This window comes from Ovis canadensis, chromosome 4 (genome assembly GCF_042477335.2).
Source record: "Ovis canadensis isolate MfBH-ARS-UI-01 breed Bighorn chromosome 4, ARS-UI_OviCan_v2, whole genome shotgun sequence".
NCBI lineage: Eukaryota > Metazoa > Chordata > Mammalia > Artiodactyla > Bovidae > Ovis > Ovis canadensis.
The window spans coordinates 22,706,505-22,731,022 of NC_091248.1; the positions used below are offsets into that span (position 1 = coordinate 22,706,505).

Genomic DNA, 24,518 nt, shown 5'->3' on the forward strand with positions numbered 1-24,518 from the left:
AGTCACATAGGTTTGTCATCCTTTTCATAGTGAAGATAATAGTTCTACCTTCTCTGAGGGTATGGGAAGTTGAAAAAAGCAGAATGCATCTTGTTAATGCCTGTGTTTTGGCATCTGAATTGCAGTGCCTGGAAGCAGACAGCCCCTGTTACCACGTTGGTTTCCATGGGAGGCCACTCCGCTAATTATGCACTGGCATTTCTTCACAGTCTGTCTGCGTAGAGACAGTGCCCTCCTCCAGGGTTTCATGTAGGATCTACATTGCAGGTGAAATTATTCTCAAAGAAGTCTGACTATGACATAGTGGCAGAGGTCCCACGGGTATTTCTGTGTGATGGATTAATGTATTTTTTTTTCATGTGGTGATATTTATTGTCACTTAAAATTTCTGAATGCAAAATGAAGAACCTAAGAATAATATTTACTAAGTTAACAGCTGTTCATATTGCTGTGCTGGGTGCTGCAGCTGAGCTAAAATTAGATCTTTTAATGGTTCTCTAAAAATGTAGGGTGTGAAAACCAGGTGAGATAAGCAGTTGTCTTTAAAAGAGCATGTTCTTGCAGTAACTCTGAAGCTCTGCATTTGGTTAAATACTTCATGGATTATTAAAGGGTTGGATGTGATAAACAGAAGATATTGATTATGGTGAACAGAAGGAAAACATACTGGTCAAATCTCCTTGCTTCTAAATTTGACAGTTTTAACTTTGGCTTTCATCACTGTGTGGCATGATGATAAGGAGAAATATTTGAAACATGTCTCTTGGATTATAAAAATGTGCATATCTTTGTTTAGATTTCATATAACTTGTTTATTGTGAAAAGCTGGGATACCACGCGTCTAAGAATTCAGGCGCTTTTTCTTTATCGTAAATCGGGTCAGCTTGCAGGCATTGCAGAGGTGATGTATCACTGGAGAATGAGGGGGTAGGAAGGAACAAATGGAAGAGTACATAGCTAGTGATTTCATAATAAGCCACGGAGTAGTCTGTGGTGATTCTGTACTGAATCCCAGCAGAACATCTGTTAAAAGTTTCATCTTTTGTGCCATATATTCCTTGTAAGCATTGTAATAAGCACATCAGAAAAAGATTGTTTCAGTGTTAACTAAATTTCTGTAGTCACTCTGCTACTTTAATTGTCTACAAACTGAGTCTGTTTGCAATATGGTTCTGAAATAAATATTCACTATTAACTAATGGTCTGTATTGTAGCATAATATCAATTTTAGACAAATGGGTAATTTTAGCAGTTAATTACTTAGAGGGCAATTTAAAACCAGAATGGAAAGCCTGAGGACACTGGCCTTGTTATAAATATTTATGATGATTAAAGGCATAACAACCAATTGCTAGAATATGATAATTGGTTTGTAAGAATTTGGGAGGAGGGTAGTTCATTTTTCTCCCCTTTACAAACCATTCACTGTGAATTTTATTGGGTGTTGACTATCATAGTTGAGTTGAAGACAGAACTTGAAGTTCCTCGCTCTGTAATCCTCAGTGATTTACGGATTGATTGGTTTTCTAAAAAGCAACCATAACAGTCTAAATCTCTTTCATTCAGGTTTCACGTGTTCTTTAAAAAATGGTAAGCATGAGAGGCTAAAAATTGAGATTCATCTTTAAAAAAGAGATTAATTGATGCTGTCTCCAGCTCATATCCAGAAATGTAGATGCTTACATCTTATCACCATGACAACCCTGGATCTTCCTGTATTTTTATGTAATTACCTTCATTTCCATGTTATAGTAATGACTTTTCTAGATGACTTTTTTCTAAAAACACATTTGTCTTTTTTTTTTTTTTGCAGAACTGTAATCAAAGATATCCAAAGTAATTCTGAATTCTCTGCCTTATTCTCTGAAGCATCTGAAATTCTTTTGACGTAAAGCTGTTTTATTTTGTATCTAAATATCTATATTAATCACAAAGACCTGAGGATTATTATGGTTGAAAAACTGCTATTTTTCTTTCATAGTCCAGAGAACAGGCAGGTGTATAACAGTCAGAATAATACTGTGCCAAATTAAGATTGTCTTATACAGATGGCACAGTGAATGGATTACTAAATGAGAATTTCTAATGTTGAGACAGGAAATCAGGTAACACCTGATTTTCTCCATATTTTGCATTAGAACTTCCATTTAGCTGGTAATGATTTCCCACTATGCATTATAGTGAATATTATAAAGCCTTTCCTTTTGCTGTATTTTGGAAAATACGGTTATTTCATGAAGTCATTCCAGTGTTTTAAAAATTTGACACCTAGTCTCAGCACCTGTCCAGTTTTCTTTTGAACCTTTTCATCCTATTTTTATTATAACAAAATAATTTTCCATATCTAGAAAGTGAAAGATTAACAATGACAGAGTGAAATCCACGTGTCAATTCATGCTGTGTCGGATGTTCAGAGGTAGTCTGAATCGTGAATTTCTGGCCAAGATGTGGGGCTTGCATTTGGTTGTTGGGAACATGTCTTTTGTATCCTTGGCATCATCTGCTGATCTGCTTATAACAATTTGAATCAGACAAAGAAATCAAGGCAGCTAATTAAACAGCCCACTCATTCCTAGAGGTGCTTTAAAAGCCAGGTTGAAAAGGAATTACCCCAAAGATTGATGAAATTCACATAGTCATTAGAATAATGTCATGTGATATTTTAATTGTCAGATAGAATTACCCAGCTTAGGGGGCAGCTATCCAGGGGGAATAGGAAAAATACCCTCTTGGATTTTAAGCTTCAAGCTGTTCACCTTGCCCCTCTCCTGTTTAAGATGGATCTTGCCCTTGACCCCTTTGTTGGCATATTTTCCTAGACAAACAAGAGAACGCAGGAGGAAAATTAGCTGAGTGGTAGTGTGTGTACACACTCCTGGGGATTTTCCTGATTGTTTTAGACAGGTTCTGCCTTCATGTGACTAGCTGGTACATTTCATAGATATTTTCTCATTAATATAGAAATGCTGTCACTTGTGACCTTTCTAAAGAGGATGCAGAGAAGCTTGTTTATCATACCTATCAAACTCAGAGTCTTTACTGCATGCCGCTTGAAACATATTTTTCTCTATTGTACGGCTTGCAGATGTGATCTTTCTCTAAGACTCTTATACTCAAGATTCACCAGCTCCATCAGTTTTTCAGTCTGCATCTCTCTCATTTTTTTTTAAAGTTACATTGGCCTTATCAAACGACATTAAGACAATTCATGCTGATAGTGTCTGAGATGTTACCTTAGGCAGTAAAACCATTTTGTTGTTGTCCAGTCGCTCGGTTGTGTCCCGCTCTTTGTGACCCCATGCACTGCAGCACACCAGGCTTCCCTGTCCTTCCCCATCTCCTGGAGCTTGCTCAGACTCACGTCCATTGAGTCAGTGATGCCATCCAAGCATCTCATCCTCTGTCGCCCCCTTCTGCTCTCAATCTTTCTCAGCATCAGGGTCTTTTCCAGTGAGTTGACTCTTTGCACCAGGTGACCACAGTACTGGAGCTTCCGCTTCAGCGTCAGTTTTTCCAGTGAATATTCAGGGTTGATATCCTTTCAGACTGACTGGTTTGATCCCCTGGCAATCCAAGGGACTCTCAAGAGTCTTCTAAATTCCATTTTTTTTCTTCTCATCGTGTATAAAAATAATGGCTCTGAAGTTGGGGAAGAAGTGCATGCATTCACAAGTGAAGTTGAGTAAAAATTTGTATTTCATTCTATTTCTTTTTCATTTCAAAGAGTACATATCAGCAAGGTCAATGTATACTCAACATTATTTTGTTATTTGAATTCCTTGAAACAACTGTTTCAGCTTTTCTCTTGGAAAATTATGTTGGGAAACTAATAAGCCAGTGGCTGCAATCTGATTATCTTGTTTCTCCTCAGGTAGGGAATATTCCTGATACTAAGTTTAGGCTACTGAGCAACTTCTTCTTTTTTTTTTTTTTAATAATTTGTATTTATTTGTTTTCTTTTTGGCTATGCTGGGTCTTTGCTGTGTGTGGGCTCTTCTCTAGTAGTGGCGAGCAGAGGCTACAGTCTGGTTTCAGCGTGCAGGCTTCTCATTGTGGCAGCTCCTCCTGTTGTGTAGCACAGGCTCTAGGGCTCTCAGGCTCTAGGGCATGGAGGCTCTAGGGTACAGAGGCTCTAGGACTCACAGGCTCTAGGGCACGCAGGCTCTAGGGCACGGAGGCTCTAGGGCACAGAGGCTCTAGGGTAACCAGGCTCTAGAGCATAGAGGCTCTTGGGCACACAGGCTCTAGGGCATGCAGGTCTAGGGCACAGAGGATCTAGGGTAAGCAGGCTCTAGGGCACAGAGGTTCTAGGGTACAGAGGCTCTAGGGCACGGAGGCTCTAGGGCAGAGAGGCTCTAGGGCACAGAGGCTCTAGGGCTCTCAGGCTCTAGGGCACAGAGGCTCTAGGGCACAGAGGCTCTAGGGTAAGCAGGCTCTAGAGCATAGAGGCTCTAGGGCAAAGAGGCTCTAGGGCACAGAGGCTCTAGGGCACACAGGCTCTAGGGCATGGAGTCTCTAGGGCAGAGAGGCTCTAGGGCACAGAGGCTCTAGGGCTCCCAGGCTCTAGGGCACGCAGGCTCTAGGGCACAGAGGCTCTAGGGCACGCAGGCTCTAGGGCACGCAGGCTCTAGGGTACGGAGGCTCTAGGGCACAGAGGCTCTAGGGCACAGAGGCTCTAAGGCATGCAGGCTCTAGGGCACAGAGGCTCTAGGGCACAGAGGCTCTAGGGTAAGCAGGCTCTAGAGCATAGAGGCTCTTGGGCACACAGGCTCTAGGGCATGCAGGTCTAGGGCACAGAGGATCTAGGGTAAGCAGGCTCTAGGGCACAGAGGTTCTAGGGCACAGAGGCTCTAGGGTAAGCAGGCTCTAGACCATAGAGGCTCTAGGGCAGAGAGGCTCTAGGGCACAGAGGCTCTAGGGCACACAGGCTCTAGGGCATGGAGTCTCTAGGGCAGAGAGGCTCTAGGGCACAGAGGCTCTAGGGCACAGAGGCTCTAGGGCTCCCAGGCTCTAGGGCACGCAGGCTCTAGGGCACAGAGGCTCTAGGGCACGCAGGCTCTAGGGCACGCAGGCTCTAGGGTACGGAGGCTCTAGGGCACAGAGGCTCTAAGGCATGCAGGCTCTAGGGCACAGAGGCTCTAGGGCACAGAGGCTCTAGGGTAAGCAGGCTCTAGAGCATAGAGGCTCTTGGGCACACAGGCTCTAGGGCATGCAGGTCTAGGGCACAGAGGATCTAGGGTAAGCAGGCTCTAGGGCACAGAGGTTCTAGGGCACAGAGGCTCTAGGGCACGGAGTCTCTAGGGCAGAGAGGCTCTAGGGAACAGAGGCTCTAGGGCTCTCAGGCTCTAGGGCACAGAGGCTCTAGGGCACAGAGGCTCTAGGGTAAGCAGGCTCTAGAGCATAGAGGCTCTAGGGCAGAGAGGCTCTAGGGCAGAGAGGCTCTAGGGCACAGAGGCTCTAGGGCATGGAGTCTCTAGGGCAGAGAGGCTCTAGGGCACAGAGGCTCTAGGGCACGCAGGCTCTAGGGCACAGAGGCTCTAGGGCACGCAGGCTCTAGGGTACGGAGGCTCTAGGGCACAGAGGCTCTAGGGCACAGAGGCTCTAGGGCACAGAGGCTCTAGGGCACAGAGGCTCTAGGGCACAGAGGCTCTAAGGCATGCAGGCTCTAGGGCACAGAGGCTCTAGGGCACAGAGGCTCTAGGCCAGGCAGGCTCTAGGGCACGCAGGCTCTAGGGCACAGAGGCTCTAGGGCACGCAGGCTCTAGGCCAGGCAGGCTCCAGCAGCTGTGGCACATGAGCTCCATAGTTCCCCTGTGCTCTAGGGTGCAGGCTCAGTAGGCTCAATAGTTGTGGCAACAGGCTTAGTTACCCCATAGCTGTGGGGGTCTTTTTGGATCAGGGAGTGAACCCGTGTCTCCTGCACTGGCAGTCAGATTGTTCACCACTGAGCCACCAGGGAAGCTCTGACCAACCTTGTTAAATGGAAGGTTCTTGTCCTCCGCCCTCCCCAGTTCATCATCATACCTACAAACCCTCATAACTGGGAAACCTGCTTAGTATCTAATATATTATACATTGGTGTAATATATTAGCATTCTAAAAAAGCTAATGAACTTCTTTCATAGAGCATGGGCAAACCAGGCTCGGTTTTTGCCATTTGACTCCTTGTAAGTACCCCAGTTCTGGATCCCATGAGTCCAGTCCCCTTCATCCCTGTGGGCATCTTGGAGCTTAGAATAACCCCTTGCTGGCGTCCTCCATTGTATTGAGGTGGGAGGAGTGGGCAGAATGGGAAGCCAACTTATGGAGCGCAGAAAGCGTGTAAGATCTTTTCTCCGAAGTCTTTGCCCCAGTACTTGAAATTCTCATTCTGAGTTATTGCCTTTTCCAGAAAGTTATCATTTTTAGTATAGAAGATTAATGTACAAATATATTAGAGAGTGCAAGTTAAATTCTGGTTACATTATCTGGAAATGATGAAGCGTGTTACATATGTCAGCAATTTGGGGGAGTGGAATAAAGAAGCGGAAAGTTGATCGCTGCTGCTGCTAAGTCGCTTCAGCCGTGTCCGACTCTGTGCAGCCCACTAGGCTCCCCCGTCCCTGGGATTCTCCAGGCAAGAACACTGGAGTGGGTTGCCATTTCCTTCTCCAATGCATGAAAGTGAAAGTGAAGTCGCTCAGTCGTGTCCGACCCTCTGCGACCCCATGGGCTGCAGCCTTCCAGGCTCCTCTGTCCATGGGATTTTCCAAGCAGGAGTACTGGAGTGGGGTGCCATTGCCTTCTCTAGAAGAACTCAAATAGAACAAAATGTGTCAAGGCAGACTCCCCTAAATCCTCAGATTTTCTGAGAACTGAATCTGTCTGTGCACGTGTGCATGCGAAGTCGCGTCAGTCGTGTCCAACTCTGTGTGACCCTATAGACTGCAGCCTGCCAGGTTCCTCTGTCCATGGGATTCTCTAGGCAAGGATACTGGAGAGGGTTGCCATTCCCTTCTCCAGGGGATCTCCCCACCCAGGGATCAAACCTACGTCTCTTACGTCTTCTGCATTGGCAGGTGGCTTACCACTAGAACCACCTGGGAAGCCCGAATCTGACTAGTACATGGCAAAAAAAGGACGCATCTCTGATCCGACGCCCTGGCATAAATGTGTGTCTTACACCATCCCAGGAGCACAGTTAATATGTTCAGTGTGTCCAAAGTGTCAAATTATACCATAGTTTGTATTACCTGGACTTTTATTCCTGTCTCCCTTATATCTCCATATAGCTGTATTAGTATTTCTTTTAAAATAATCCAACACAAAAAATTACAAAGATGCTTTATAAAATATAAACTATTTGGACATGAATTATGTACATTGCATTACTGATTAGGATTTGATATTTGCATTAGGCATTTTCAAATTTGAAACTCAACTAAATGAATCATTCTTTTAAAAATTGAAGAAGACATATTATTGCAGTAAAATCATTATCTGATTCCTATTAGAAAGTTTTTTACTAGTCACTAGATATTTGAGGACTCAAATTTTTTAATTATTTTTAACTCCTAGAAAGTTTGATGTATTGAGTAATTTAATGCTTGTGCATCAGTGGATTTTTAAATAATATGATCCCAACCATGAGGTACAATATTTGAAGCGTTTATTACCCATGTACTACTTTGGTTTATTTGCTAATGTCATGTTTCCTATCCTGTAGTCACACAGTGTATTACTTTTTGTTACCATTTGTTTAATCAAACAGTATATGTACATTTTTGGTAGCAGTATTTTAAATTGTGGGTGTCAGAGCAAGACAGAAATGGGAAATATCAATATTGGGAATGGGCAATGGATCTCTACTACATGCGCTGTGTCTCCCTTTTTCCAATTCATGTGATTTCTCTAAGCCTTTATTTCTTTATCTGTGAAATAAAGATAATAGGATCTGCCTAGCAGAATTGGTGGGAAGATTAATTTACTATAAAGTACTTAGTAAACAGCAGTTATTACAGTTGCTTAAATTGCAGAGTCTCTTCTATTTCTGTTATCCATACAATTATGAAATGAGACAATTTTATAGCTTGGATAAATATTAAGGGCATGTGAGAAAATTTATCATTTTTGAGGTGAGTAACTTAAGATAATGGATATTTAACCTTGGTGTACAAGTGACAGAAAAGTCGCTTGACTGTCTCTGTAAGAATGAGTGCTCTTCAATGAGTGGATGAAGTCGTGGTATGTTTGTGGTGCAGACGTACAACGGAATATTAACCATCAGAAGGGATGCATTTGAATCAGTTGGAGAGAGGAGGATAAACCTGAAGCCTATTATACAGAGTGGAGTAAGTCAGAAAGAGGAAAACAAATATATTAAAGCTATATATATGTATATGGAATCTGGAAAAACGGTACTGATTACCCTAATTTGCAGTGAAGGAATGGAGACACAGATGTAGAGAATGGACTTGCAGAGTGCAAGGGAGGCTCAAGAGGAGGGTGTATATGTATATGTATATGTATATGTATATGTATATGTATCCTGCCTCTCTCTGTATATATAGTTATGCCTGATTCTCGGTGTTGTATGGCAGAAACCAACACAAGATTGCAAAAATAATTATCCTCCAATTAAAAAAAAATTATGGCATGGTCAGTGAAAAACAGTACTGACATTTTACTCTTGAAAAAGAAGAATTAGCGCTGTCCACAGGCCTTTCATCTATTGCTAGTTGCTCCAATAAACCCTAAGAGATGATGGACATTCCTTGAAGATAGTGAACCCTTGCCTAGAAAATCTGCAGATGTTCACCGTGCTTAGTCTCATATTAAAGGGACCCTTATACATTAAATAATGCATGCCTTTCAGACCATTCATAAATCTGATTGTAAACACTGAGACAAAGAGCATCAAAATCAGACATGTTTAGATTTTGAAGGGGGATGAGGAAGGTAACAAATCTGTTGCTCACTGCAAGTGCCAGTAATTCTTCTGAGTAACAGATATAACCTCCTGAGTCCAATGATGTGTGTGTGCTTTTAATCAACTTGCTCTAAATGTTCTGATAGAAAGCCGTATCTTGATATTGTTTTTTTATCTACTCAAAGTCCAAAGAGTTTCAGAAGGGACTAGAAGGAGTATTAAGGATACTCCCAAGCAGTATTTGCCATGGCAGTGAGGATGTGAGTTGCTTTCTGCTGGGGATGGCAAGAAAGCAGGGTTATAGATAGATCTCCTGCTGGCAAAATGTCCTTGTTCATCACGTCATTGCTTTTCTAGGCATTTTCCCATTGGGGTTCTTATTGCAAAAAGTGAACATATTTGAACTAGAGTATAACTAAGAATTTGAAGACCTCTCCTTTCATAAAGTTGAGTATGGCCCTCTGTGATGACCGGGATGGGTGGGCTGCAGGGGAGGGAGGAAGGCTCAAGAGGGAGGGGATATAAGTATAATTATGGCTGATTCACAGAAACCAACACAATGCTGTAAAAATTAAATTAAAAAAAAAAAAAACAAACATGTTCCGAGGGGACAAAATATTCTTAGGAAGACCTTATGGTTACTACAGTAGAAAAATAAGCAGACAGAAACGAAAATATGTTAATTTATCAACTTCAGTATATAAAGCTTCTTGCTGCCATAGTATTAACTTCTAAGAGGATTTTAAATAGCAAAAATAGACATTCAAGAATCATCTGCTTATTACATACTACATTAATTGAGACTTTTACAAATGTGGGTTCACTTAATAAAAGCACTTTGCTTTTATTGGGTGTATAGCTGTATTCATCCACGTGTTTAGTAAGCATCATCCTTGGTTAAGATAATGAGGTGTAGTGGAAAGTTCACAAGTGCTGTGTGATGGTTGAACTGACTAAGTTTCTTGGGCTTTAAGAGCGTTAGTTTCCTCATTTGCTTAAAAGAAAAGGAAAAGAATACGAGATTATAAAGATACATAAAATTACTGAGTCTTTTTTAACGTTTCTTTATTGCTTATATATCTGGCTACTCCAGGTCTTAGTTTCAGCACTGGGGGTCTTTCAGCTGCGGAGAAGGCAATGGCCCCCCACTCCAGCACTCTTGCCTGGAAAATCCCATGGATGGAGGAGCCTGGTGGGCCGCAGTCCATGGGGTCGCTAAGAGTCGGACACAACTGAGCGACTTCACTTTCACTTTTCACTTTCATGCATTGGAGAAGGAAGTGGCAACCCACTCCAGTGTTCTTGCCTGGAGAATTCCAGGGATGAGGGCGCCTCATGGGCTGCCATCTATGGGGTCGCACAGAGTCGGACACGACTAAGCGACTTAGCAGCAGCAGCAGTAGCTGCGGCACACTGGGTCTTCTGTTTGTTTGTTCAGTTGCAGCATGTGGGGTCTAGAGGGCTTCCTAGTGGTTCAGTGGTAAAGAATCCTCCTGCAGTGCAGGAGACTCAGGAGACAACGGGTTCAGTCCCAGGGTGGGCAGGATTCCCTGGAAGATGAAATGGCAACCCACCCCAGTATTCTTGTCTGGGAAATCCCATAGACAGAGGAACCTGGCAGATTACAGTCCATAGGGTTGCAGTGAGTTGGACACGAGTGAGCGACTAAGCATGCCTGTATGCATGTGGGATCTAGTTCCCTGAGCAGGGATTGAACCTGGGCCCCGTGTATTGGAAGTTGTAGCGTTCTAGCTACTGGACTAGCAGAAAGTCTCAGAACAGTCTTCAAATGAGTGTAAACCTTCAATTACTGTGAGTTTGTCTTCCGTTTTTTTTTTTTTTTTTTCCCAGTACCTGAGATTGCAGCGATGTTCACCAAGTTTTATTAGCGAGCAACAAAGCTGATGTTTCTTCTTCCTCTGCATGCGGCCCCTCCTTTGGTGGTCCTTCTTGTTTTCACAGTACCCTCTGGTTTTCATAGAGATCAAATTTAGCTTGTTAGGTGGTGATTTCTACAACAACCCAGTGAAGTGGCTTTCTTAAAAATTTACATGGGCCAGTTTGATACTTGCCTGTATGTCTAAAGAAAGAAATCCCTAAGGCTTGGGTTCTCAAAACATTCCCAAAGAATATTCTATGGCACATTCTGTTAAACTCAGAATGACTGCTCTTTCCTTGTCCCTTGAAGGGACAATATAATTCACTGAAACCATTAGTAAACTTGGTGTTTAAGAAATAACATTTTAAGGTGTTTAACAGAAAATGCACCAAGTTTACTAATGGTTTCAGTGACTTATATCGTCCCTTCAACACCATTACTGTTATGATGGTGTGTTGATGGTTTTATAGTTTCATATATTGTCAGGCCAGAATACTGGAGTGGGTAGCCTTTCCCTTTGCCAGGGCATCTTCCCGACCCAGGAATCGAACCAGGGTCTCCTGCATTGCAGGCGGAGTTTTTACCAACTGAGCTATCAGGGAAGCCCTTACTAATGGTTTCAGTGAATTATATTGCCCTTTCACCACCATTATTATGATGATGGTGTGTTCATCGTTTTACAGTTTCATATTTTGTCTTCTTTTCATTAATTAAAATTTTTCTTCTTATTAATTTATCTGCCTAGTGATTTCCTTGCTTGGTTTCCTCAATTTTTTCCCTCAAAAAAGCAAGAAGTTTGTCATATAATACATGGTCTCATCTTGTGCATCTAATGAATGCTCCTTTTCTTACTAAAATGTTATGCGTAATGACGTTTCCTCCCTCCTGTGGGCCTTCAGTTACACTCTGTTTGTGTAGCGGTCATAGTGCTGCTGCTGCTGCTACTGCTGCTGCTCAGCAGAGCTCTTTAAATGCAGTTAATCTGTGTATGTGCTTCCCAGGTGGGGCTAGTGGCAAAGGAACTGACCTGCCAGTGCAGGAGATGTAAGAGACCTGGGTTCAATCCCTGACTCAGGAAGATCCCCTGGAGGAGGGCATGGCAACCCACTCCAGTATTCCTGCCTGGAGAGTCTCACGGACAGAGGAGCCTGGAGGGCTGCAGTCCACAGAGTCTCCCAGGTCAGACGCAACTGAAGCGACTTAGCACGGATACACGAATCTGTTCGTGTGTCTCTCATACGCAGTGGGCTGTGAGTGCCTCAAGTCAAGGAACTACATCTTACGTCCTATTCATCTTTGCATCCCTCTTACATGATAGCACCTGCCAGACGGTTGGCACTTCGTAAATCCTGAAGGAATTTGTTATCTGGGGATTTGTTCTGACTTAGCTTTGTGCGTTGTTCAAGGATCTAAAAATTTGTCCGGGGCTCTCATTGGATGCTCGGGGCTGTGTCTGTCTTATTTAGAGCTTAGTCTGTCATGTATACAGTCGTAGTTGAGTGTGTACTTGCATCTTTGAGTCTCTTAATCCTCTTTAATCTGCTATCCTGTTTGAATAGCTTCTGGATTAACATGAGGATTATATATTTCCACTAATTAGTAAAGGGGTTAAAAGAAGAGCCCTTTGGGACTGTTTGGTCTTCCCACTTCTACTCTTAGCTTCTAGAAACTCCCATTCCAGGAATCTATTCTTTTTTGTATCTGCTTCATGCAGATGTCCCTAAATCCTGTTTAGTCATCACATTACTTAGTAATGAGTGTCAGCTGTGGGAGCAGATTAGGAAGATGGTTGAGGCAAACAGTCTGAAATTAAAAGACGCTTGCTCTTTGGAATAAAAGCTATGATGAACCTAGACAGCATATTAAAAATGAGACATCACTTTGCTGACAGAGGTCCATATAGTCAAAGCTATGGTTTTTCCAGTAATCATGTATGTATGTCAGAACTGGACCATAAAGAAGACTGAGCGCCGAAGAATTGATGCTCTTGAACTGTGGTGTTGGAGAAGACTCTGGAGAGTCCCTTGGACTGCAAACAGATCCAACCAGTCCATCCTAAAGGAAATCAACCCTAAATATTCATTGGAAGGACTGATGCTGAAGCGGAAACTCCAGTACTGTGGCCACCTGATGCAAAGAGCTGACTTATTGTAAAAGACCCTGATGCTGGGAAAGATTGAGGACAGGAGGAGAAGGGGATGACCGAGGATGAGATGGTTGGATGGCATCACCAGCTCAATGGACATGAGTTTGAGCAAACTCCAGGAGATAGTGAAGGACAGGGAGGCCTGGCGTGCTGCAGTCCATGGGGTCGCAGAGAGTTGGACATGACTGAGTGACTGAACTACAGCAACACATTCTGGGGAGACAGGGGAATCCCATCCTGTGACAGACAGATGTAGCAGCTGCCCCCGGAGCACAGAGGAGGAACGCCTCACACAGACCTGCAGGGAGACTGAAGGCCTGGGGTCTGCAAAGGCACCAGGGAGGACTTTTGAGGAGAGACCTAAGAAGCACAGGGAAGTTAGCAGGCAAAAGTGAGACAAGGCTTTCCTGTAACAGGAGATGCAAGCATGAGGGAAAAGGGCTGAACAGCAATATGCTTTGCGTGTGGGGATGCATGAGGCTGCTTGGGGTCGGGAAGTGTGGAGCAATGATGCCTGGGCACCCAGCTGGAATCAGGGCTCAGCTCAGTGGCCTCGAAGACCATGCTGTTAGGGGCCTGTGCTTTTTCCTGTCGATTGGAGGAAGCAGCTTCTATGCGGACACTGCCTACTTGCGTTCTGGCCAAGATTCCTAGGGTAGAGTGGGTAACGGAGTAGATTTTGGAGTCAGATTTCTTGGATTTGAGTCCTGGCACTTAAACTGATTCCAGTTTCCTCGTCACTGACACAGATAGGATGTGATGTGTGTGTGTGCGTGTGTGTGGGCACAGACATGTATACTCATTTGTGTCCAACTCCTTGTGACTCCATGAACTACAGGAGCCTGCTAGACTCCTCTGTCCATGGGATTCTCCAGGCAAGAATACTGGACTGGGTCACCGTTTCCTTTTCCAGGGGATCTTCCCGACGCAGGGATCGAATCCTCATTTTTTTTCCTCTTTTTTCCTCTTCCTGCATTGCAGGCAGAGTCTTTACCAGCTGAGCCAACAGGGAAGCCCAGAATAGTGGTACCATCACCATTAAAATTGTTACCAAGGTCAGGGACTACCCTGGTGGTCCAGTGGTTAATACTTCGCCTTCCAACATGGTACGGATTCAGTCCCTTGTCAGGGAATTAAGACCCCACATGCCTTGGGGTCAAAAAAAGCCAAAGCATAAAACAAGCAGTGTTGTAACAAATTCAATAAAGACTTTAAAGAAAATATAGTCCACCTCAAAAAATCTTTTTAAAAAATTTCTTTACAGAGATCAAATGAATTCATACTCTATGATGCGTCAAATAGCAGCTGGCACTCTGTGTCATTTGCTTGTTCAACTAAAATGTGTTGCTGTGGTTAGGTAGATAATCACAGTCTGGTAAGTCCCAGCTAGCACCTTGCAGAATGCAGACTTTCAAAATCCGTTTATTTTTGAAATTCAGGTTATTTGTGTTGTGATCTGCCTATGTGACTGATTGATGAAAAGCTTTTGAAAACACAAAGTGGCTTTATTTGCTCATCCTTTCTCCCTTACGAACTGAAGGGATTTGGATTTTCTTTGAAATTGTGAGCTTTTCCGCTTCAGGATGCAGGGGGTTTTAGAAGTGAGGAATGAGGCTGGAAGCTGCTGGTGATGGCGTTAAGTCTCCCCATCTGCTACACAGGAAGGACTGAAAGACGGAGTCCAGAAGAAGTTTACTTCCTGAGATTCTTGAGCCAGTAATTTAATCCAGCCTGACACAGAACAGGTGTTTAGTGTCTGGTACTTAGATTCTGGAAATGAATCTAGGCCTTCCCAACACCATAGCTTATTATCACATACAAAGATTTTGAAATGAATTTATCTTCTGGCTTTCATGCTGGGAAAGATTAAGGGCAGGAAGAGAAGGGGACGACAGAGGATAAGACGGTTGGATGGCATCACCGACTCGATGAACCTGGGCAAACAGTGAGATGGAGCGTAGGACAGGGAAGCCTGGTGTGCTGCAGTCCATGTGGTGGCAAAGAGCCGGCATGACTTAGCAACTGAACAAGTGTTTCAAGATATACCCTCTCTAAGCATTTTACTTGGCTTTCAGAGCCCCCTAGTTAGTTGGAAAATATTCTGAAATGTTAGCTCCCACGGCCCTTGAGGAGTTGCCAGTCTTTGTTATGTGAAGATTCTAGAATCCTTATCCTACCAGTATGCATGCTAAGTTGCTTCAGTCATATCTGACTCTTTGTGACCCTATGGACTGTAGTTAGCCAGGCTCCTCTGTCCATGGCATTCTCCTGCAAGAATACTGGAGTGGGTTGCCATCCCCTTCTCCAGGGGATCTTCCTGAACCAGGGATCGAACCCATGTCTCTTATGTCTCCTGCATTGGCAGGTGGGTTCTTTACCACCGATTGCCACCTGGGAAGCGCTATCCTACCAGTATTTGGCAGCTAATTCCTTTAAAATTTCCCAGAAAGTGCATTTTGTTGCCAGCTGATTACATAGACTACAATATCGATAGCACTTAAAACCACTTGTTTTTAGTTTTGTTTTAGGAGATTGTTTTTTAAAAACTATGTCAATTAGGATTATTTTGGCAAGTAAATAGTTTAAAGATAGTTTTTTTAAAATATATAAACCTAGTATTGGAAAGCCTAGTGGATCACATTTTTTGTTATCAAAATGAAAATATTTATTATGATCCAATATGAATGTAAACAGAGAAGACCGTTGGTCGCTTCTTAATTGTATTTCTTATGAAACTATTGCTCTTGAATTCTTGATTTCTCTGTTCTCTGTGTTTCCTGTCCCTTTAGGTTGGGTCTGTTCTGTAATTAGCAAAAGTACACGTCTGTCTTTAGGCAGCAGCCTAATCTCTGTGGCCATATGTGCCAAAGCAGTGTAATTACAGTGTAGTAATAATTGGACCCCATGACTGTTTCTGTTTTAATTATTTGAAATCATCTTATGTTTCTATTCCTTAAAGCATGTTATTGAGTGAATCACTGGATACCATGTTTATATCATTTCCATGGAATTAAATATATGTTAATTAAATTCACATTTAAAAATTCTGCTTCCTTTTATAACATTCTGAATAGTTTTTTTCTCTGGCTCAAGCATCAGTTCAGACCTGAGGAAATCAAATATTATTTAGAAAATGTTTCTTTACGTTTCACTTAATTTCTAGAACAAAGGTTGGATTGTAGATCTTTCTGGCTAAGGATCTCTGGGTTGACGTAATAGGTTGTTAAAAATTTTCAGATTTAGTTTGTGCATTGGGAATTTCATACATGTATGCAAATTCTGCTTCAATAGTTTGATAGAGGATTTAGTGATGGGTACCCATTTTCAGGAAATCCAAGTACTTGGCGGGCTGTATGTAGAAAGTGGCATTGGACTGTGTTCATGGTCTAACTTTTCTCTCCCTGTCTCTCCAGTTGTTCTTATTCCAGTTGCTGCGAGGGCTGTCCTACATCCACCAGCGCTATATTTTGCACAGAGACCTGAAGCCACAGAACCTTCTGATCAGTGACACGGGGGAGTTAAAGCTGGCAGATTTCGGTAGGAAAGCAGTTAATTACCAGTCTATTTTGCCACACTGTGAGAATGCCAGGCATATGGAGGCCCTGCGTTTGTTTAGGTGCACGTCTTCTATCATTATAGATCCTGGTAACATTTTTTCAGGAGTGAAGAAATTTTTTTTTTTTATGATCAACATCATGCTTGGTGGATTTTTTTAAAAAGTCCACATTGCTTATTAAAGTCTTAAATAAGCACAAGTCAGATTTCATATATTTCCAAAGTTGAAGTCAGTATAATTTTGAATATAAAATACTTTGAAAGAAATCTTTTTTTTTTTTAATTAGGAAAATGTCAAATGCATTCTCAAGTAGAACACCTTAAGGGGTCTGCCTTACTTATGACCCAGCTTCAGCAATTACCAATATATTGTCAAACCTGAATTTTAAACCTCCGGACAGTTTCAGAGCATCATAAACTACATTCAGTAGTGTTTGTTGTCAGAAATCTAAGGGCATTGTTAACCTTTCCAAAAATGGCTGTTGTTTCAAAAATTGTAAAGGAAGACACTGATGCCAGTTTAAAAGTGGAGGTCCTGGCCTGGCCCCATTGTTAGTCATCCCTCTCTGAAAGGTTTTGAGATTGGTCTCTTCCAGCTTCGAAGCTGTCCTCCAACACTGACTTGAGCGCCCAAAGGGGAACAGAGCTGCTGTGTCCTGCTTGTTGGTCTGATGGATCTGCACTGCCCGCGCTCTCTGTCACCCCGGTGTGCGAGTCGATTCCCAGCACCAGGAATGCTGGTGGCAGCATGATCTGATGGCATTGCATTGCCTCAATTATGTTTGGATACATATTCTGATTAGAAATTTGTTCCATTAAGAGTGGAATGGAAATATTACCCTTGGGACATAAGGACGCCTGAGATTGAGATGCGGGCTTTGCCAGAATATGATTATCTTTTCCCACTCCACCAACCCCCCCGAGAAATAAAAGAGAGCAGGAAATGTTTATAGCTTATCTCAAGGTTAGGAGACTGTTCAGTATCTTTGGAGTTAATCTACTCTTGCATTTTGTATATTCTTTTTTTCTAAAATTGAAGCAAAAGTTAACATCATTGGTGATACATTGCAGAACATTTTTTGTTCTTTTCTTATTTGGGGAAAATTATGAAACTGTGTGTGTGTATGTGAGCTAGAAAGTTGTTTGTTGTCAAGTGTTAGCATCAGAAGAATACCAGGTGGCTAGATGTAAAGTGTTTCAGTTCAGGGTAGAAAATGATGAGAGAGGAGGTGTGGAGGGGAGATTTGCAGCTCCTCAAATTCAAGGTTATTATGTTCACCATGAACATATTTTCTTAGTTTGTTGATATTAGTATTGAACTAAGAAGAATTCATAGTGATTTTCTTCTGTTATCTTAATATATAGTATAAGGTATATGTTTGCATAATTTATCATATTAAACATTTAATTTTGCTGAATGTGGTTTTCTTGTATATTTATAAAATGCAGTTTTTATTAACTTTATTTTGTCTGTGTAACTAAGGGAATAATAGGATTGTATCTAAGTGCTTACTAGGGATTCATTTTTAATTTTACGATGACTTTTTTTATTATAATGGGTAAGTTCACGTTAAAGGATTCTTATGAATCTTTAAAACTGACATTTTGTAATAGATTCAGAAATAAATTGAAATGTAATTTTAAACAGCTTAGAAAATTTTTTAGAAAAGGAGAAAAATCTAGAGAGTGTGAACAACTCTGAAATTACAAACGTTAAAATTTTTATTGTATATTTTCCCACTGTTTCTCCTCATTCTTTCTTTTTCTTCTTCCATTTATTATGTAATCCTCAAAAGAAGAAACCCACACTGTTTTGTAAGCAGTTTTCACTTAGGAATATGTCATGGACATTTTCTCATCTTATTCAATATGAAAAAATCATTTGATACAATGTAGATTTTTCCCTTAATGGCCAAGGCCTGGTCCTTTTACTCAGTCCCTCATCGCTGAACATTATGGTTCTTTCTAATTGTCATGGTTATGTGCCGTCCCTGTGTTGAATGTCCTTGCAGAGCAAGCTGTCTATACTCCAGCTGCAGTGCTGAGTGTTTTAAAGTGTTTGAACAGGGTGCTCTGCAGAAAGGTTGAACCTCAGTGTCACAGAGGGAGTCTTCTTGCCTGGAACACAGACTTGGCATGCGTCCTGTGCACAGAGTGTAATGAGCGAGACTCACTCACCAAATGACAATTTCCTCCAATTAATTGTGCATCATTTTTGTCTTTTAATTTAAGACATGCAATTAACTGTGATTTACTGCGCTTGGGCACGTGTCTGGGTCTCAGATGAAGGCAGTACACTGGAAGATGTGGAGGAGCTAGACAGTCAAAATGGGACGGTTCCAGGCAGCAGAACAATTAGGAACCCCGGGTCTTAATTCAGTTTGATGTGTCAAGAGCTATAGCAGCAGTTTCTTTGTCCTACCTTTTTCTCTAATGTGAAAAATACCATCATATTCTGATTAAAAGAGACAGAAGGAATCTGTATGAGCATAATTCTTGTGTTGTTAATGCTATTTTTATTAGAGAAAATATATGGTGGGGAGGGACAAACACTAAAATTTACTGAGTTTGTTGTGTGTGCCAGACCCTTAGAAATTCTTATTTCATTGTCTCATAAACATAGGAAGTTATCCTAACCTACACTTTCGAGAGAGGCAAGAAATTCAGAGACGGTTAGAAATTTGCCCAAGCTTGAGTGTATGAGGATGGCTGCTCACAAAACTGGAATTCAGATGCTTGATCCATATCTTCCAATTTGAGGTGGCCCAGGGTCTTTATATTTATTTATATAGATATTTTACCTTATAAAACTTCCTAATCTTCCAATAAATTGTTGATCATCACATGTGTTTATATATCACTGATATTATTAACCAATGGCAAATTATTAACCATTATATGTGCTTTCTACATACAACAAATATGATACCCGTGCTATGAAAATAGATTGCACTAATACCCCCCCCAAAAAAAAAGCATCACATAATTTAACGAACATTTTGTTATTTGTAGTGAGTAGTAGTAATTCCGGAGAAGGCAACCGCACCCCACTCCAGTACTCTTGCCTGGAAAATCCCATGGACGGAGAAGCCTGGTGGGCTGCAGTCCACAGGGTCGCTAGGAGTTGGACACGACTGAGTGACTTCCCTTTCACTTTCATGCATTGGAGAAGGAAATGGCAACCCACTCCAGTGTTCTTGCCTGGAGAATCCCAGGGACGGAGGAGCCTGGTGGGCTGCCGTCCATGGGGTCGCACAGAGTTGGACACGACTGATATAACTTAGCAGTAGCAGTAGCAGTAGTAAATCAGTATTGAGTAATTTCAACCTTAGTCCTTTGGAGCTTTTACCTGCTGGACAAAGTAAACCAGAAGATAATTTACCTGCTGGACAGAGTAAACCAGATCATAATTTATATGTAAACCCATTCAGATTTAAACGGAATGCAGTTCTGAATTCCAGTTGGTCGAAGTACTGTACTGTTTTTTTTTTTTTCTTGTAAACAAAGTCATATTGAAGCACCTTCTTGATGCTTATTTTCTATATGCATTTGAAAATAAGTAAATTATGCATGATTTAGAATCACTGTGTTTTCCTAATGCAGAAGTTTGTCCCATCTGTATATAATAAGATAATAAAATTGTGTAGAATACAGATTCATTTCTTAAAAAGGGTTCATCTTTACATTATCTTTGGGAAAAAATATTTCAAACCCTAAATGTGTCCACACATCAGAACCTCTTACTTAGCTTTTCCCATTTCCTGGAACACTGTTCTCCCTGCTTCTCACGGGGCTGACTCCTTCTCATTACACAGCTGATAGATCCTATGTTACTTTTTCAAAAAGATCACCTCTTGAGAATTCCCTGGTCATCCAATGGTTACGATTCCACATTTTCATTGCTGAGGGTTTGATCCCTGGTCAGGGAACTAAGATCCTGCAAATTGTGACATGGCCAAAAAAATTTTTTTTAATGAATAAATGAAATATTTTTTAAAAGGCCACCTTTCCAAAAATCATCCAGTTCAACTTCTTCAATAGCACTTATGGTGCCCTGAAATAATTTTGTCATTTGTTTATCTGTTAATTTTTTGCTTGTGCTATTTGATTGTAAATCCCATAAAGCCAAGGGCTGGGCCTGTCTTGCTCACTCTTGTTTCTGCTATGTCTGGAACCTTGGAGGTGCTCAGGAAATACTGCCTGAATGAAGAAACAATATGTGTAACAAAATTGAGTATTAGTGTAAAGACCAAGACCCACCTGCATTTCCTAATTTTTGCTTGATTCATTTTAGCAAACCACCAGTTTACAAATTAATTCTCTCTTCAACAGTCCTGTCCTGGCTGGGCACAGTCGAGAATGCAGATGGAGTTAGATGACCTCAGTATTGAGAGTGTGGGAGCCTCAGGAGCGCTTCGAGGCTCTTACACATCAGCCTTGTATACCTGCTTGGTATTATTATATTTGTAACCTCAGGTGTTGGAGAAGACTCTTGAGGGTCCCTTGGACTGCAAGGAGATCCAGCCAGTCCATTCTGAAGGAGATCAACCCTGGGATTTCTTTGGAAGGAATGATGCTAAAGCTCTAGTACTTTGGCCACCTCATGCGAAGAGTTGACTCACTGAAAAAGACTCTGATGCTGGGAGAGATTGGGGGCAGGAGGAGAAGGGGATGACCGAGGATGAGATGGCTGGATGGCATCACAGCATCGATGGACGTGAGTCTGAGTGAACTCCGGGAGATGGTGATGGACAGGGAGGCCTGGCGTGCTGTGATTCATGGGGTCGCAAAGAGTTGGACACGACTGAGCAACTGAACTGAACTGAACTGAACCTCAGGCTGCAGAAATAAACACTCAATGAATATAAACATGCACAAAAGATGTATAAGATTTGACGTTCCTACTCTACAGACCTTAAATGATTGATTGTACTATTGTTGAGTGCAACACATATTGAGCCTTGAATTAGGAGTCCTGACTCTATAAGTAGCTTTTGCCTATAACTGTCTATAACTAGCTTATGACTTCAAACTAGTTTTCCCCTCTGAGCTTTATACTCCTCAACTAAAAAATAAGTGCATTGAACAGATACTAAGATTCTTCTTAGTGCGTTCTTTTTTTCTTTTTATGTTGTACATTTTTTAAATGAATTTATTTTCTAATGATCAGGTATTCACTGGTGGATAAAAATCAGTTGAGTGAATCCCTAATCAGTGCTACACCATCCCTTCCTAGGACCTAATTTTTTATTCTGGTTTCTGGAAATTCAGAGAGATGAGAGCCACACTTTTGTGGTATCCGTTGAGATCACATTAAAAGAAAATTGTTGAAGTGTGACAAGTAAATGTATAAACTCACCGAGAAACTGATGTTCATTTGCAGTATGACAGTATGAAAACTAAAAGATACGTTTCCATGTAAATGAGATTAAAGCGAAATAGATGAGGCTGTAGAGTAGCAGCTTCTTGCAATTTTTGCAAGAAGATGATGGTGTCATACACTTTTTCCAGCCATTCTTCTGCTGTTTTACGGGGTCATGGCCTTGCTCTGGGGCTTCCCAGGTGGCTGAGTGGTAAGGATTCCGCCTGCCAATGCAGAAGGCGCGGATGTGCGAGTTTGAGGAGTTCCCCTGGAGGAGGAAATGACAACCCACTCCAATATTTTTGCCTGGAGAATCCCCAAGGACAGAGGAGCCTGGCCGGCTACCGTCCATGGGGTCGCAAAGAGAAGGACACAACTGAGCAACTAAGCGTGCACGCCTGCATGCCCAGCCTTGCTGCATGGAAAGACTGCTGGGTTAAATTTGCCTCTGAGAAAAAAAAGACAGTGCAAACTCTGTAATATAAGCATTTAAGGTCTTGGATTATTTTACTGGCTTTCCTAACGCAGGAACAGAGTTAAACAGTTCTGTGGTTTTAATCAAGTAAAATTACACAGGTCTCTTTCCCACCAGAGGTCTAAAAAATATGGCCTTCCTAACGTTGGTAGTTTCCTCCTCCAGGCTGTTCCTCGTCTTGATTTGAGAAAGGAAATTATTATAAATCACATTTTAGATTAATTTGCAGAACACCCCAGAGATGTAACTCTGCAGAGGCCACGGTGAGCGCAGGGTTTGTTTGTAATCTGCCTCTCAGAATTCATGTAGAGAATCACAGAGAACAAAAAGAAATCAAGAGTGGCATCTGTTAACTTGATAAAATATAAAGCCTCCAAATAAGAGCCTATTAGTCTCCAAATTATAAACTTTTAACTATTTTTTGTCATTAGCATATACAGTTTGGGATTCCCAGATGTTACTAGTGGTAAAGAACCCACCTGCCAGTGCAGGAGATGTAAGAGATGGGGGTTCAATCCCGAGGTCACAGAGATCCCCTGGAGAAGAGCATGGCAGCCCACTCCAGTATTCCTGTCTGGAGAATCCCATGGACAGAGGAGCCTGGCGGGCTACAGTCCATAGGGTTGCAAAGAGTCAGACATGACTGAAGCGACTTACTACATGTAAAATTCAGCATTGAAGCCATAGTTATAAATTCAGGGTTAGACATAACTTAGCCCATTTGTTTTGGCCTGTAGGATTCAATGTTACTGTGTCTTTGTTTTAGAATATATTTTCTGTTAGCAAAAATACCTTTATTATTTAATGTGAGGTATCACTCTACTTTCAGAAAGGTCCCTTGAACAGTTTAAAAAATACGCAGTTCAATATAGCTGCTTTCATACAGATTTGAAAATTAAAGACTATTCTTAGAATAACTTTTATAATATGAAGCAAAGAAAGGGTTTTTTTTCCTCTAATTTTGAGGGTGTTTGTTAAAACTCGAAATCAAAATATATACATGTTAAAGTCTACCAAATAGATTATCCAGATTCCATGTTAGAAATACTTTGATTGACCTTTGAATTCAAATGATTTGCCTTGACTCATTGTTTTAGAGATGTGGTAATGACTCTTTTGAAAAGGAATGTTGATACTTAAAATTGTCTTCTCTCAGATCATGAAACCATCACTTAGCTTCATTATTTAAATCGTGTTTAATATCTCCCACTCACTCGTCCCCTTACAAGTGTTCTTGCATTCAAAAGGGATGATGATGACATTGCATTACATTGTTTTTCTGCCTTTAAATGGACTTTGCTATTTTTTTAGTTTATTGAAGTATAGTTGATTTACAACGATGTGTTAATTTCTACTGTACAGCAAATTAATTCAGATATGCATATATATGTGTATATATGCACGTACATTCCTTTTCATATTTTTTTTTGGTTGATCACAGGATGTGGAATATAGTTCCCTGTGGAGGACCTTGTTATTTATCCATTCTTTGTGTAATAGCTTGAATCTGCTAATCCTGAACTCCCAGTCCATCTCTTCTCCCAGCCTTCCCCCTTAGAAGCTACAAGTCTGTTGTCTGTGAGTCTGTTTCCGTGTTTAGTTCATTTGCATCATAAATAGATTCCTCGTGTACGTGATATCATGTGGTAGTTGTCTTTTCTGCCTTATTTCAGTTAGGGTGATAATCTCCAAGTCTATCCATGTTCCTTCAGGTGGCATTATTTCATTCATTTGTGGCTGAGTAATAGTCCACTCTATAGATACACCACGTCATCTTTATTTATCTAGCTGTCGATGGACCCTGGGTTGCTTCCATGTCTGCCTATTGTGAATAGTGCTTCTATGAACAGTAGGGTGCATGTGTCTTTTCAAATTAGAGTTTTCCCAGGATATATATGCCCAGGAGTGGGATTGCAGGATCGTATGACAACTCTATTTTTAGCTTTTTGAGGGAACCTCATACTGTTTTCTATAGTGGCTGTACCAGTTTACATTTTTATCACACAACAGTGTAAAATTTAATTTTTAATGGGATAATGATGGTCATTCTGAGTAGTGTGAGGTTGCACCTCATAATAGTTTTGATCTGCATTTCCCTAATAAGTAACAATGTTGACCATCTTTTCATGTTCCTATTGGCCATCTGTATGTCTTCTTTGGGGAAACGCCTATTTAGTGTTATTTTTTGATCAT

At 41.4% G+C, this 24,518-nt stretch overlaps 1 protein-coding gene across 3 annotated transcripts in view; it reads left to right on the forward strand.

The window, feature by feature from the left end:
* Positions 1–24,518, forward strand: part of CDK14 (cyclin dependent kinase 14) — a 720,213-nt gene that overhangs the window by 330,912 nt on the left and 364,783 nt on the right. For all 3 annotated transcript variants that reach the window (XR_011256569.1, XM_069587335.1, XM_069587336.1), the window contains exon 8: positions 16,347–16,470. Coding sequence is in view for 2 of the 3 variants with exons in the window: in XM_069587335.1 (XP_069443436.1) it covers positions 16,347–16,470 (124 nt within the window). In the remaining variant the exon portion in view is untranslated. The remainder of the gene's footprint in view (positions 1–16,346; positions 16,471–24,518) is intronic.